The sequence below is a fragment of the Oreochromis niloticus genome, linkage group LG9 (genome assembly GCF_001858045.2).
Source record: "Oreochromis niloticus isolate F11D_XX linkage group LG9, O_niloticus_UMD_NMBU, whole genome shotgun sequence".
NCBI classification, from domain to species: domain Eukaryota; kingdom Metazoa; phylum Chordata; class Actinopteri; order Cichliformes; family Cichlidae; genus Oreochromis; species Oreochromis niloticus.
The window spans coordinates 5397433-5412500 of record NC_031974.2 but is presented as its reverse complement, the minus strand read 5'-3'; the positions used below and the strand labels follow the sequence as shown (position 1 = coordinate 5412500).

Here is a 15068-nt window from a genome sequence, read left to right as displayed (position 1 = left end):
ACTGTTATTGTAGTATTAATTTAGTATTATTATAGTACTGTTAAACTGAGCTGAGTTTGATAATGTAAACAGTAAAATGTAATTGGACATTGGCAGAGATGCTCTTTATTTCAGGCGACGTTCAGGATAAAAAATGTTGAAGGACTGACTTACACTGTGTTTGTGTCTTTGATTAGAAACAGAGCGCCACACAGATGGATCCAGTTATCAACCCTGTCATCACTGTGGTGGTGGGAAAGACTTGTTGTGACCTTTGTTGAAAAACTTTCAGTCATCCAGAGTAGGGCTGCCACGATTAGTCGACTAGTCACGATTACGTCGACTATCAAAATCGTCGACGACTAATTTAATAGTCGACACGTTGTTTGAAGCTTTGTAAGATCCCAAAAGACACAGGAATGAGTAGTATGATTTAAGAGTGTAATAACGGACTGAAACAGAAGATGGCAGCACTGCATGTACAAGGATGCCAGCTGCTGTTAAACCCAGAAGAAGAAGAAACTGTGTCCCACAATTCATAGCTCGGCCCTGCTCAGTTTCCAACAACGGCGGCAGCTACTTAGTTTTGATATTACTCTTATTATTCTTTCTGGGTCACAAAATAAACGTTTAACATATTTTCAGGCGAGAATGTAGCTGTGTAAACCTCAGATATCTGCTCAGTTTATCGAGACACTACATATTTTCAAAAGCGCTCCGATGTTTTCGGAGACCTCTGTTACCCACCAGCTCGATAGCTAGCCAAGGTTCAAGTCTCATTAGAGCTGGTGAGAACATCGGACTCCCGGAAAATCGTTTTCAAACCTACCGCGGTCTTTTGCTGCTCAGGTTAAACATGATATATAAGTCATTTAGATAACTTAAAAATGTTATTGTTTTTTTTTTGTTTTTGTTTTTTTTTTGTTTTTTGTTTTTTTAGTATTTGATTTGTTCCTGAGTAAATCGGTTTGGCTGAGATTAAAGTTAAGGTTAGAGTTTAAACCGTTTAAAGTTAAATTTATTAAGGTTTACACAGCTGTCAAGCAGACAACTGATTATCAGAAGTGTGAGATGCTCGAGAGTATACTCCGGTGTCCTGTTATATTTTAGATAGCAAGGAGCAGATGGCTGCGTTTATTAAACTTCACTTAAACGATCTGCAAATTTCATTTAAATTTAATAAATTATCATCTTGTCTTTATTTTTAGTTAGCACATAGCTTAAACATTTCAAGCTGTAAGCTAATGATAGTTATATAAGAGCAGATGCTGCTGGTGCAATAAACTGTACATTTTACGTCCAATGGATGTATGATCTGATTAGTCGACTAATCGCAAAAATAATCGGTGACTAGTCGACTATCAAAATAATCGTTTGTGGCAGCCCTAATTCAGAGACTTCCTGTTCTGAATTCTGCGACTCCGATTAAACCCAGGGGATCAAAGCCCAGATCAGACCCTTGGTTAAGTGTCCATACCCATGCAGTTAGATGGGAGTGCAGGAGAAATGAGTGAAAGTGGAAGAAGGATGGACTGCAAGTTTCTTTCGAGATACTGAGTGTTGTTATCTAATAGCTGTGAAAACTGTTGGAGCAAAATATTTTTCTGACATCATCCGGTCTTTAAGTGATCACGTGACGAATCCTGCTTCCGGGCCTAAAGTAGTCTGTGTTTAATATGGGTTTTGTGTTGTTAACATGTTAAATGTTTTGTATTTTCTCCTATTTAATCTCAAAAAGCTCCTAAAAACAGTGATTGATCACTGTTGGCCTCCCTCGGCTTTTATCACCACTAATCATTTTAAAGCTCAGTTTTTAAAACCTTACGATGTAGCTACAGCCCAGCCCATGCAGCAGTATATGAATGACTAACCTCGTATTGTGGATGGATTATCTCAGTTGTTCTCCTGACTGAAGTTTGGTCCGTTTACAGCATCCTGCCATGCGATTACATTTGTTCCTGACCACCGAGAACACTCACGTTAACTTTTATCGAATGGAAAAAAGTTAGCTTGTTTATATTATGCTAACATAGCTGTGTCGCTAGCGGTCATGTAGCACATCATTATATACCAGCTAGCCAAACTTCAATAACCCTACAAACGTCACTGCTGTTTAGTTTTCTGCCTTCATTTATGTTGGAAGTGATAGCAGAGCCGTACATTTGAATTTGTTTCCAGAATTCCTCAGTCAGGAAATGCTATATTGTATTTAGATGGAAGCTAGCGAGCTAACTTACTGCTAATTTCTAACGCTGTTAAATGTCATAAATTCCGTTTCGTTTTCATGGGTGCCTGGATGATAAACTCAATTGTTACACCTGGTAGAGCAGAACACTGATCATTTTATTACAGATGAAAGACTTTAGACAGTTTTTCAACTGTCAGTGATGCCACAGTGATCGTTTGATTTATGGACCTGCAGCGGAGTTTGAGCCCAGACACGGCTAGTGACGTCAAAATTAAAGACCGGATTGCTGCTAACTGTCACAACCCCTGTGTCCTTTGACCACTGCTTTCAGTGCTCATGAGCCTGTCTCTCTGGAAGCTTGCAGAGAACTCTGTGATACGTTTCTTAATTTCTTTTTGGTCAAGGTTGTAAGACTAGGGCTTGTCTGTCCATTTTGCGCCCCTACCCTGCTGTCTTTGATCACTTGGAGCCTATTTCCCTTCCCTCTCTCTCGAAACTGGTTACCAGTATGAAACCATCTGGCTCCCCCTGTGATGTTGTTCCTCTTCTAAAGGAAATTTCTACCACTGTTAGTACCTTTATAGTTAAAGTTCCTGATAAACTTAGAAAAAGACTGAACACATATGGCTTATTGGAAGGCTTACCAGGAGAAAGTCTCTTGTTTCTAATAAGAACATGGCAACATGACTTAGCTTTACAAGCTGCATCTAACAAACCACAAGATTCCTGGAATAAGCTTTATGGTGCTGAATGAATAAAATATGCTGTATGTGTGATATCCTGACATTATGACATGTAAATGTGGCTAATTTTGTAATATTTTTCAATTTTTTTTCCTTTATTTGATATTTTTGTTGTTGTATTTAGTTTGTGTGTACTTTTTTACACGTTGTTTACAATGTTGAATAAATAAAGTCTGGATGAAAAAGTGAGGAATTTGTGAAAAAAGAGCTGAAAGAAATGCTGACACAGGCAGAGTGGAGTCCCTTTAAACTGACACGTTAGATCAGGAGGAGACGTGTAGCTGTTGCTGTTTTGTGAGTCTATGGTGTAAGTGGTGTGATATGCCCATGTAGAAAGGACGGCACTGCGACACTGGACTTGCCCTTACTCTGGGCTCCCTCTTTATTCTGGCAACTGGTACAAAGAAAACAGCATACAGTCGTCATTAACAGTGTGCAAAGCAACTGCAACATTCAGTTGACCAGCTTGGGAGTATTTTCCTTTGCTGAGGCATGCGCTGTGCAGCAATTTGGAACCTTAACAGTTGTAGTTGCGGTATTTGTCCACCAGGTGGCTCCAACTATTCACATAGCACATCAATTTTGAGGAGATTCATTAAGCTATTTTCTAACTCTGTTACACATGGCATTCCAAGAAAGCTGAATATAAACCTGCAGGGGAATACTGTGTGTTGGTAGTCACGTTTCCTCATTATCACAGTAAAATTTTAGATGTATCCATAAGATTCAAGCTTTATTTTCTTTCTTTGTTTAAAAAACAATTTTAAATAATGATTTGACACAAACACTTTTTATGTTGTCGTCACCACTGAACATCAAGTCATGAGTTTTCCCTCATTTATTTAAGTGAAAGCTTCCAAATTAGGCTTTGAATTTGTTCCAAAATGGGTGTTGAGGTCACAGGGATTATTATTTTTTTGCATATGTATAAATCATCATTTGAAGCTTGATGCCATGCTCTGCTTTGTCGCTCGGTCTGTGACGTGCTCCAGAGCAGGTTAGGACTGCAGGTAAGAAGTGACCCACATTCATGAAACTGCAGAACAGTAGTACCTGCTCTGGTTTTTGATGTCCTGTAAAAGTGATGCCACAACAGTGATGTTTAGTCTGTTTGTGCAAGTCCCAGATTTTTGAGAGTTGTCGCCCCACTTTCTCGGTCTGGTTTTCTAAGAGCAGCTTCGTCACGTGACCTCCAAGAAACAAATCACAGCAGGGCATTAAGAAAGGGGCGGAGCATAGTGAGTCTGCCGCATAAGAAGAGGTGTTCACACAGACAGATCTGCTTCTTCATCCACAGCCAGCAAAATAGTGAACTTAGAGGAGAGAAACAAACAAAGTATCGATCATAAACCACTACCAACGTTTGGATCAATATTTGTAGCCATCTCTCAGTTTGTGGGCTCATCTAAAGGTAAGCACCGAGCTAACTTTAACCAAACCTCTACAGCCTCATTTCTATTTGAAGTGATAACAGGAAGTGGATGAGAGCGATCTGCTGCAGTATCAGGGTCACAATAAACTTTATTGTCCAGCTGCTGTGGATGAACACATGAGAGGAAGTGAACTCCTACAAAGTCTCATTTTAATGAGTCTGGCTGCTGTAAAGTGATGCACAGGAAGATGTTAACAAAAACTAATGAAACAGAGATGAAAGTAAACAGTGTTCATATTTGAAAGCACAGAGAATAAAAATATATTGTGGTGGTTAATGTGCAGCTCTTGGTGAGTTGGTTTAATCATGTTGTGGATTGAATGTTGGGTTTGATTTCATTCTATCTACAGAAGTTTTTCCACCTGTGATCGTTCAGATTGATTTGTTGGGTTGACTTGAATAATGTGAAGGTTTAAAGCTGCACTTCCCCCAAAAAGAATAAAGTATAATATTGAAGAATGTAATAATGTCTTCCTGTGTCAAACACAGCTGCCAGGAAGGAAAGCTGGTTAAAACTGTTGAATGTGTGAGTTTAAAGGCCCCATGATTAAAGCACAGGTAGATCTGAGTATAATTACAATTCTTCATTCTATGAAATGAATGTTCAGCATCGAGTGAATTGAAGTGGTGATCAGGTCCAGGCTATTTTGAATGGTGGAGGTGGTGGGACTTAGGGGGCTGAAGATGTTGAAGCGGGTGGGGTCAGGGAGGTTATTTATCTCCTTGTGACAGAAGCCAGTTTCTCGTTCGCTACAAAGAATCGACTCTTAGAGCAAACTTGTTCATGAACTTCACATCACTTCCAGCCTCGGGTTTAAAACTAGTGTTAATGGAGGGAGTTTGAAGGTTCAGTTTGTTCCACGACTGCATTTCACTCCCTGCCTCTGTTTGTATCTCTGTCACTGCAGGAATAACGTGGAGCGAGAAGTCAGCGCTCTCAGGAGGCCGACAAACCTCACAGAAGAAAGGGAGAGAAGAAATACAGCTGTGACGATTGTGGGAAAGATTTTACTGTGAAAGCTTCACTAAAACAGCATCAGGTCATCCACACTGGAGAGAGACCGTTCAGCTGTGGCGACTGTGGAAAGTCTTTTTCCTCAGCTTCATACTTAAAAAAACACCAGGTCATCCACAGTGAAGTTAAAGCGTACAGCTGTGATCAGTGTGGAAAGAATTTTACTTGGAAGGTTTCACTAAAAATGCATCAGGTCATCCACACTGGAGAAAGACGGTTCAGCTGTGGCGACTGTGGAAAGTGTTTTACCCAGTCTGGAAGCTTAAAAGCACACCAGGCCATCCACACTGGAGAGAGGCCATACAAGTGTGATATTTGTGGAAGGTCTTTTTCCTCAGCTTCATACTTAAAAACACACCAACTCATCCACAGTGGAGTTAAAGCGTACAGCTGTGATCAGTGTGGAAAGAATTTTACTTGGAAGATTTCGCTTAAAATGCATCAGGTCATCCACACTAGAGAGAGACCGTTTATCTGTGACTTATGTGGAAAGTCTTTTACCCAGTCTGGAAGCTTAAAAGCACACCAAGTTATCCACACTGGAGAGAGACCGTTCAGCTGTGATGACTGTGGAAAGTCTTTTACCCAGTCTGGAAGCTTAAAAGCACACCAGGTCATCCACACTGGAGAGAGGCCATACAAGTGTGATATTTGTGGAAGGTCTTTTTCCTCAGCTTCATACTTAAAAACACACCAACTCATCCACAGTGGAGTTAAAGCGTACAGCTGTGATCAGTGTGGCAGAGCTTTTACTCACAGTAGCTATTTACAGAGTCATCTAGTTACCCACTCTGGAATTAAGGCATACAGCTGTGACATTTGTGGAAAAACTTTCAGCCGGATAGACAGCCGAAATACACACCTACGCATTCACACCGGACATGATGTGTACAGCTGTGATCAGTGTGGTAAACTATGTTTAACAGGCACACAGTTACAACGCCACATGTTTACCCACTCTGAGGAGAGACCTTATAAATGTGACCTGTGTGAGAAGACTTTTAAAGCTCCACGTAACCTGAAAGAACACAGACAGATCCACACCAGAAAGAGACTCTACAAGTGCAGTTACTGTGAGGTATGTATTTTTATTTTTATCTTGTCATTTTAACCCGACTGTTTGGAACAACTCTGCTCATTACATTGTGTTAGTATGTTAACAATTCTACTGGATGGAAAAGCAGCTCTGAGTGATTATTTAGTTTTGAGTCACAGTTTTGTAGTGATAGTATTTGAGAATTATATTACTCTTGTCGTATCATTAATTTAGCATTATTATTATTATTATTAGAGATGGCACGATCTCTAATAATATCTTACTGCATTTTGTATAAGTTGCTACTCAAAGTTTTAAAAAAACAAGCAAAACTAACTATTCTGTTATACCTTTATGCAAAAAATACACTGCACCCAATATATTTCATAGTTCATCAATATTGATCAATCTATTAAACTTAAACCTACACCATCCTCCGTATTCTGGTTTTTTAATCAGTTTTTAGTGAAATATTAAGCAACCTAACTAATAGGGTTGCAAACTCCCAGAAAAATAAAGGGGAACCATCCCCCCCACCCTCAACCTCATAATGCTTAATTGACGTAATCAATTTTAATTTAATGCAGATGTAAAAATATATATATATATATATATATATTTTTAATGCACAGAAATCAATACTTTTTCTACATAATTACATAGATTCAACATCTTTCTTCAACAGAATTATAATAGATGGCATCTTTCCACAGGAAAAAGTACTATAGCTTAGTAGGGTATATTAGACTTAATAGTTACTACATACAATAATGGATTTCTATACATTGTACATCAGATGAAAACCTTGGTTGTAAGATTCAGATATGTATTTAATAAAAGCTAGACAAGAGAATAAGAAAGAAAAGTATGTCTTTGTGCCCCCTTTTCCCTGTTAATGCCCTACCTGCCCCCCTGGCTAAACCTTGTTAGACCCGCCCCTGCACAGTTACCAGCTGTCAGCTACGTAGAAAAGGATCCTGGTGTAGAAAGTAATATTAAATAAATTCTAACAACAGCTTATCAAGCTTAAACGTGCTGCTGTTGTTTATCTGCTGGTTTCCTCTTTCTGGCGCAAAATGGGCGATAAACAAACAAGAGAGACGGGAGTGCCGATCAGCTGATCATTGATCAGCTTCATGATTGACGCGTAGTGCTCTGACGTGCTAAGGTTTTGAGCTAGGTTACGCCATGTCGCAAGTTTTGTGAGGTGCTTTTGTGATATTTAATGGATCGGATTACATTTTTTTATTTCTCTGATGTCCGATCTAGTAATTTAGGTCAGTATCTCTCTAATTATTATAATACTTTTGTTACTATCATAGTTTTTGTAGCACATTAAACTGAGCTAAGTGTTATAATGTAAGCAGTAAAAAGTAACTGGACGTTGGCAAAGATGCTCTTTATTTCAGGCGACGTTCAGGATAAAAATGTTGAAGGACTGACTTACACTGTCTTTTTGTCTTTGTTTAGAAGCAGAGCGACACAGATGGATCCAGTTCTCAGCCCTGTCATCACTGTGGTGGTGGGAAAGACTTTCGTTGTTACCTTTGTGGAAAAATTTTCAGCCATCAAAAGACCCTAAAAATACATCAACGTAGACACACTGGAGACAAAATGAACTACTGCAAAGAATGTGGGAGAGGCTTCACCAGACCAAAGGACTTAAAACAGCATGAACTCATTCACAGTGGGGTTAAAAAGCACGTCTGTGATCAGTGTGGGTCATCCTTCACCCTTGCAAGTGGCCTTAAAACACACAAACGTGTCCACACAGGAGAGAAACCATACAAGTGTAGACACTGTGACAAAAGCTTCTCACAAACAGGTAGTCGTAACGATCATGAACGTACACACATGGAAGAGAACTTCAGCTGTGACCAGTGTGACAAGATCTTCAGGAGTTTCAGTTCCTATTCCAAACACAAACGATCCCACGCTGCAAATAAACTGTTTCACTGTCACCAATGTGCAAAAGTATTCACTTCGTTATCTGCTCTGTGCAAACATCAGCGTGATCATCCAGGACTCAAATCACTCCCATCAGTGGATCACAGTGAATCTGCAGAGACAGAAAGATCCTCTTCTGGTTTCAGGGTCAGACTCAAAACCCTTGAGATCAGGCTCCACAGAGTTCAGGTGGAATCTCCTGTAAAGATCTGATGAGGCAGCTATGAACAAACGAAAATGTTCTCGTTGCATTTTAAGCTTTCTAAACTGTTCTATTGTAGTGTTCGTGTTGAGTGGTTATTGAATGCATTTTGATCCACGTGTCCTGCAGATGTTAATTTTTTTCAGGTTGTTTTTATGAAATCCTGCAACAGTTAAACCAAAATTCTAAATGTTTAATAAAGAAATAGTTTAATGACAAAGTGTTTGAGCCATGATGTTATTTCCTATATATCAGAACAAAAACTGAAGTAACCGATGTTTACAGTCAGATGAACTGTTTTCTGTGACACAGATGGAGGTTTATCAGAGGAGGAGACTTGGCTGTTCTGACACTCAACAGGGTTCCTGCAGCTTATTGCGAACTCTGACATGAAATTCATGAAAATAAGATCTTTAAAATATTTCAGATTTTTTCAATTTTTATCAGACTTTCTATAGGTATTAAAAATTCTGTTGAAAATTTTGTCTTTAAGATATTAACACAATTAAAGTCCTGAAAACTCTCTCTTGTCTGATCATGTTTTAATAACATTTAAATTTACAATAATGGAATGAAGCCAGGTAACACACAGCAATTAGTTAAAACTCAGAAATGTCATATGGCATAGAAACTGAGCATTTAACAGTGTTTTCTGAAAACCTTCTCGGATAATTTCCTAAAAACTTTTAAATGTACAATAATGGATTACACAGCAGAGGCCTGGTAATGAGCTAATCATGTGATACAGGTGTGTTGACCCAGCGTGAGATCTAAAACCTGCAGGGACACCAGACTGAGATTGGGGACCCCTGCAGTAGTTGCTATGCAGATGACACTGAGCTTTGTCTATCCATAAAACCAGGTAACACACACCAGTTAATTAAATTGCTGAAATGTTTTAAAGATATAAAGACCTGGGTGACCTCTAACTTTCTGCTGCTGATTGTACTTGGCCCTACAATTCCTAGAAACATAATATCTAACCAGATACTTGCTCTGGATGGAATTACCTTGGCCTCCAGTAACACTGTCAGAATCTTGGAGTAATATTTGACCAGGACATTATACAAATATGTAGGACTGCTTTATTTCATATGCGCAATATCTCTAAACATCTCAAAATATCCTGTCTCAGAGTGATGCTGTTAATTAATTTATTACTTCTAGACTGGACTACTACTACTACTAGTGTGCATAACACAGGATGAATGGACTCAAATATGGAAACGACAATGGAAATGCACTCCCTCACAAAGATGGAGGGAATTTGGATGGAAAATTTTGATTAGGTTCTTTATCACCTCTTACCAAAAGACTCATTATGATGGGAATCCCCCGTATGCTGGAGAAAATATGGACACAGACGAGTACACCTCTGACATTTGCAGGCAGAATTTTAAACCTTGGGTGAAATGGGGTCAATGCAGTTCTTAAGCATGCATGCAAATGTACATTAGTCAGCTGTGAGCGAGTTTTTCCCATTTATCTTTAAATGCCAGATTTTCACTTCAGGAAGCACACAGCCCCACTCCACTGACGACTGGCTGTTGGCCAACACCCACAACGACTTTTACAGCCGCTTTGATGATCCATCAACCAGTCTTCACACCTCAATAGAGACTTCCCCAACAATAGAGACACTTTGGTCAGTCATCCCCCCACCTTCCCCACTCCCACCACAACAGAGCCATTGATGCTATCAAAGGCTTCACCCACAGGAGCCCCCTCCTCACTTCACACCTATGAGGATTTCAAACCACCTTCTCCCACTAAAGCCCTTCATATTTATGTATCTGAAAAAAACGAGTCAAGATGGCGCCGGTGTGTGTGGCTGCTCGTCTGTCACTGCCAAGTTTGTTCCTGTTTATATTATTTCTAATTTGTGTCATCCACGAAACAAAGTCTCTGCTGTGGTATGATCGCCAGACACTATTGTGGGCAGCAACCCCTGCCCCCATTTGCATCGGAAACCCCGGGTTACCTGTACCGGGTTCCCACGCTACCTTCCCGGCGAAAGCGTCATCGTCGCTGGGGTAAACAAAGCGGTCGCCTGGTGAAGCTAAAGGTTTCCCTAAAGAATTATTCTGCTGTTTTCCGAACGTGCATGGATTCTTTCCAAGGGTGTTTGCGTCTCAGCGTTTTCTGGATCCTGTTGATGCCTGTTTGGTGCCTGTGGTCGGCTTAGATGGTGATGCTCCTCGGCCTCGCTGCCCATGCCCTCCCAGGCTAAACCTCCGCTGCGGCGGGTTTCTGGACCTCCTGAACCCCGAGCGCCAACTCCAGCTCCTGCTAGGATTGGCCTGGTGAACGCCAGATCACTTTTAAACAAAACTTTTATTCTTCGGGACTTCTTCAGTTCCCATGATCTGGATTTTCTGTGTGTGACTGAGATGTGGCTGAGTGTTGGTGAGTCCAGTGTTCTATCTGAACTTTTACCTGTGGATTGTTGCTATTTTAACTCGCCACGGACGTCAGGCAGAGGTGGAGGCACAGTGACTGTTTACAAAAAGGATTTTAAATGTATTTAGTGTTTTCTACAGCCTTCGTTCTCCAGCTTTGAACTTACCTCATTTGAGGTGACTCGTACAAACCCGGTTTTCTGCGCTGTCATCTATGGCCCTCCGAAATACAATAAGAACTTTTTTAGCTGGGATTATGCCCAACTATGATAGTGTTCTTATTGTTGGAGATTTTAATATACATGTATGTTGTTCTGATAAGCCACTGGTAAAGGACTTTTTAAGCCTTATTGACTCTTTTAGCCTGGTACAGTCCGTGCCTGGCCCTACACATGAGCACGGACACACACTGGACCTTGTCCTGTCATATGGTCTGCCTGTTACTAAGTTGGAGATTTGTGACTGTGCACTCTCAGATCATATGCCTGTGTTATTCAACGTTGGTTTGACATAAACTGCAGTTAAATCTGGCACTGCTACTCGGTGCTGTCTGGTTATTAACCCCACCACTGCCGCGCAGTTTTCTGCTGCTTTTAATCAGCTCGGCGGCCCTTCTGACTTTGTTTCCTCTGACACAGAAGAGCTAAATTCCTGGTTTTATTCTTGCTGTCAAAAAATCATGGACTCTGTGGCTCCTTTAAAAACCAGGCAGCCTAAGGCTAAACCTGAGCCTTGGTTTAATGAGAGCACTCGTGATGTTATGAGGGAATGTCGCCGAGCAGAACGGAGATGGAAAAAGGATAAACTGACCAGAACACTGTTAAAGAGGCAAAAAGGGAATATTTTGCAAATATTATTTCTTCCAACTGTCATAACCCACGTGTGTTATTTACTCCATTGAATGTCTGTTTGGAAGTTTCTCCTGAGATTTGCAATGATTTTCTGAACTTTTTTATTAAAAAGGTTGTCACCACCAGGGCTCTTATCACAGCTCCTGACTCTGACCCCTCTGTCTTTGTCCCTCACGCTGCTGTTTTTACTCAGTTTGAGCTTGTGACGCTCTCCACTTTAGAGGATGTGGTTTGCCATATTAAGCCCACAGGTTCCCTTCGGGATCCTTTCCCTACACAATTCTTTAAAGAAATTTTTCCTAGTATACGACAGTATGTCCTTGACATTATTAATAGCAGTTTGTCTTCTGGTATGGTTCCTGCAAATTTCAAACATGCAGCCACTGCTTAAGAAACCTGGCCTTGATCACACAGTTTTAGCGAACTATAAGCCTATTTCCAAGCTGCCTTTACTCTCCAAGGTTTTAGAGAAAATTGTTTTTAGCCAACTGAAAGATTTTCTAGATGATAATGGCATCTTTTAGGTTTTTCAATCAGGTTTTAAAACCCTTCACAGCACAGAATCTGCATTATCAAGGGTTTTTAATGACATCCTTCTGGCATGCGATTCTGGTAACCATGTTGTTCTTGTCTTGCTTGACCTAACTGCTGCCTTTGACACCGTAGACCACAATATTCTGATTTCTCAGTTACATGATGTAGTGGGTATTGGTGGCACTGCACTTAATTGGTTTAGGTCTTATTTGTCAAATAGAACTTTCCCACAGGGCTCAATTTTAGGGCCACTGCTCTTTTTACTGTATCTAAATTATTTAATGAAAAGAAAACAGAAGTGTTGGTTTTTGGACCCAGTGGTCCCTGAGAGTCCACCTCTGTTGTTTTAGGATCCCTGGAAGTCTATTTTAAACCTGTTGTTACTGACCTTGGTTTTAAGTTGGACAGTGATTTTAAATTGGACAACCAAATCAGACCAGTGGTGAAGTCCAGATTTTATCATTTAAGGCGACTGGCAAGAGTAAAATCTTTTCTTTCGGGGCAGCACCTTGAAACAGTGATCCATGCTTTTATTTCTTCCCGCCTGGACTACTGTAACTCACCTTATGTGGGGGTCAGTCAGTCATTGCTCTCACGTCTGCAGCTGGTTCAAAATGCGGCTGCACGACTCCTAACAGGAACTCGAAAAAGAGAGCATATAACCCCCGTGCTAGCCTCTCTGTACTGTCTGCCTGTGTCTTTTAGAGTTAATTTTAAAATTCTCATGTTTATTTTTAAATGCCTTCACAGTCTTGCCTCGCCTTACCTCTCTGAGCTTCTTCATCCCCACATACCCTGTCAGTCTCTCAGGTCAGCTGACCAGCTGCTCCTGGAGGTACCGAGATCCAGGAGGAAGCTCAGAGGGGACAGGGCCTTCTCTATTGTGGCTCCAAAATTATGGAATAATTTGCCCATGCATGTTAGAGAGGCCACTTCACTGTCCACTTTTAAATCGCGTCTTAAAACCCACTTTTATTCCTTGGCTTTTAACCTCAGTGAGACTTAGTTTCTCTTTTAATTGAAGTAGTTATTTAATTAATGATTTCACTCTTCTTTTATTTGGTTTTTATTTATATCTCATGTAATTTTATTTTACAGTTCCAATGTACAGCACTTTGTGTCAGCTGTGGTTGTTTTAAAGTGCTTTTATAAATAAAGTTGATGATGATGATGAAGCAGATGTGAGGACGCAGTTTAACCCCTGTACTAAAGAACCAATTAAATTAAATTAAATTAAATTTTATCTATATAGCGCCAAATCACAACAAAAGTCGCCTCAAAGCGCTTTATATTGTACAGTAGATACAGAGAAAAGCCCAACAATCATATGACCCCCTATGAGCAAGCACTTTGGCGACAGTGGGAAGGAAAAACTCCCTTTTAACAGGAAGAAACCTCTAGCAGAACCAGGCTCAGGGAGGGGCGGGGCCATCTGCTGCGACCGGTTGGGGTGAGAGAAGGAAAACAGGATAAAGACATGCTGTGGAAAAGAGACAGAGATTGATAACAGATATGATTCAATGCAGAGAGGTCTATTAACACATAGTGAGTGAGAAAGGTGACTGGAAAGGAAAAGCTCAATGCATAATGGGAATCCCCGGCAGCCTGCTTTAGCAAAAAGGAAAGTTTTAAGCCTAATCTTGAAAGTAGAGATAGCGTCTGTCTCACGAATCCAAACTGGAAGCTGGTTCCACAGAAGAGGCGCCTGAAAACTGAAGGCTCTGCCTCCCATTCTACTTTTAAAACAAAGTATTTGTACTTAATGTTTGAGTTTAGGGTTTAGTAGTTTTGACTTCCTTCTTTTGTGTTTAGTTTATTAACAAACCAGACTATACTGCCATGTTTGTTGTTTACAATTGTATTTTGTTTAGTTACTCCTCGTGTGTCATAGTGGTCTGATCAGACTTTATATATAACCTTCTGTGCCATTTCTTGTTTAGGTCAGTTATGTTTGTTTAGGTTTCTTTGTGCAGTCATTTGGTTTGTTAAGTTTGTGTTCAAGCTATTAATTACTGCGCGCAGAAGAGCCAAAACACACATCAAACATTAAAGTTCAGTTATGCCAGCTTTACCCTTGGGATGCCTCAGCTTCTCTTTTATACCCCCCCACACACAACTCTCTGCATCAGGAAGGTCCTGCCATTGGTCCTTCCATTTCGTTTGTTAAGTTTTCAGTTCTTTGCCTGAGTTCAGTTTTGTTTCTTTGACCTTTTTTAGTGAGCTCAACATTAATTACTTTTGTAAATATAATTTTTGGGTTAAATGAATGAAAACCCTGTTTTTCTAATAATTCTTGTGACTCCTTCTGCTTTTCCAACTCCGTCCAACACAGCCCTAAATATTTGTTTAATGTCCTGGTCAAATATTACTCCAAGGTGTTACTGGAGGCCAAGGTAATGCCATCCAGAGCAAGTATCTGGTTAGATACCATATTTCTAGGTATTTTAGGGCCAAGTATAATCAGCAGCATAAAGTTAGTTGTCACCCGGGTCTTTATATCAAGCTCTGCTGTGTTCAAGCTATTAATTACTGCGCAGGAGAGCCAAAACACACATCAAACATTAAAGTTCAGTTATGCCAGCTTTAAACCTGGGATGCCTCAGCTTCTCTTTTATACGCCCCCCCACACACACACACAACTCTCTGCATCAGGAAGGTCCTGGCACTGGTCATCCTGGGAGTTTAGTCCTTCTATGCCCTAACAGTTAGCAGATAACACAGAGATGCATCGCCAAGCAGTTT

General features: G+C 40.3%; 1 protein-coding gene across 1 annotated transcript; it reads left to right on the top strand.

The window, feature by feature from the left end:
* The first annotated feature begins 4885 nt into the window (after positions 1 to 4885).
* Positions 4886 to 10849, top strand: LOC112847938 (zinc finger protein 708-like). The gene is made up of 6 exons (XM_025910575.1): positions 4886 to 4910; positions 5261 to 5999; positions 6168 to 6435; positions 7864 to 8446; positions 10055 to 10187; positions 10663 to 10849. The coding sequence occupies exons 1-6, from the start codon at positions 4886 to 4888 to the stop codon at positions 10847 to 10849; spliced, it is 1935 nt and encodes a 644-aa protein (XP_025766360.1).
* The last annotated feature ends 4219 nt before the right edge of the window (positions 10850 to 15068 follow it).

Bases quoted from the DNA above. Each gene is read 5' to 3' on its own strand.
- LOC112847938 (XM_025910575.1), top strand. From the start codon at position 4,886: ATGATTAAAGCACAGGTAGATCTGA. The intron at 4,911-5,260 runs GTATAATTACAA...AGGAATAACGTG, and splicing joins TAAAGCACAGGTAGATCTGA to GAGCGAGAAGTCAGCGCTCT. The intron at 6,000-6,167 runs GTGTGATATTTG...TAAGGCATACAG, and splicing joins ACTGGAGAGAGGCCATACAA to CTGTGACATTTGTGGAAAAA.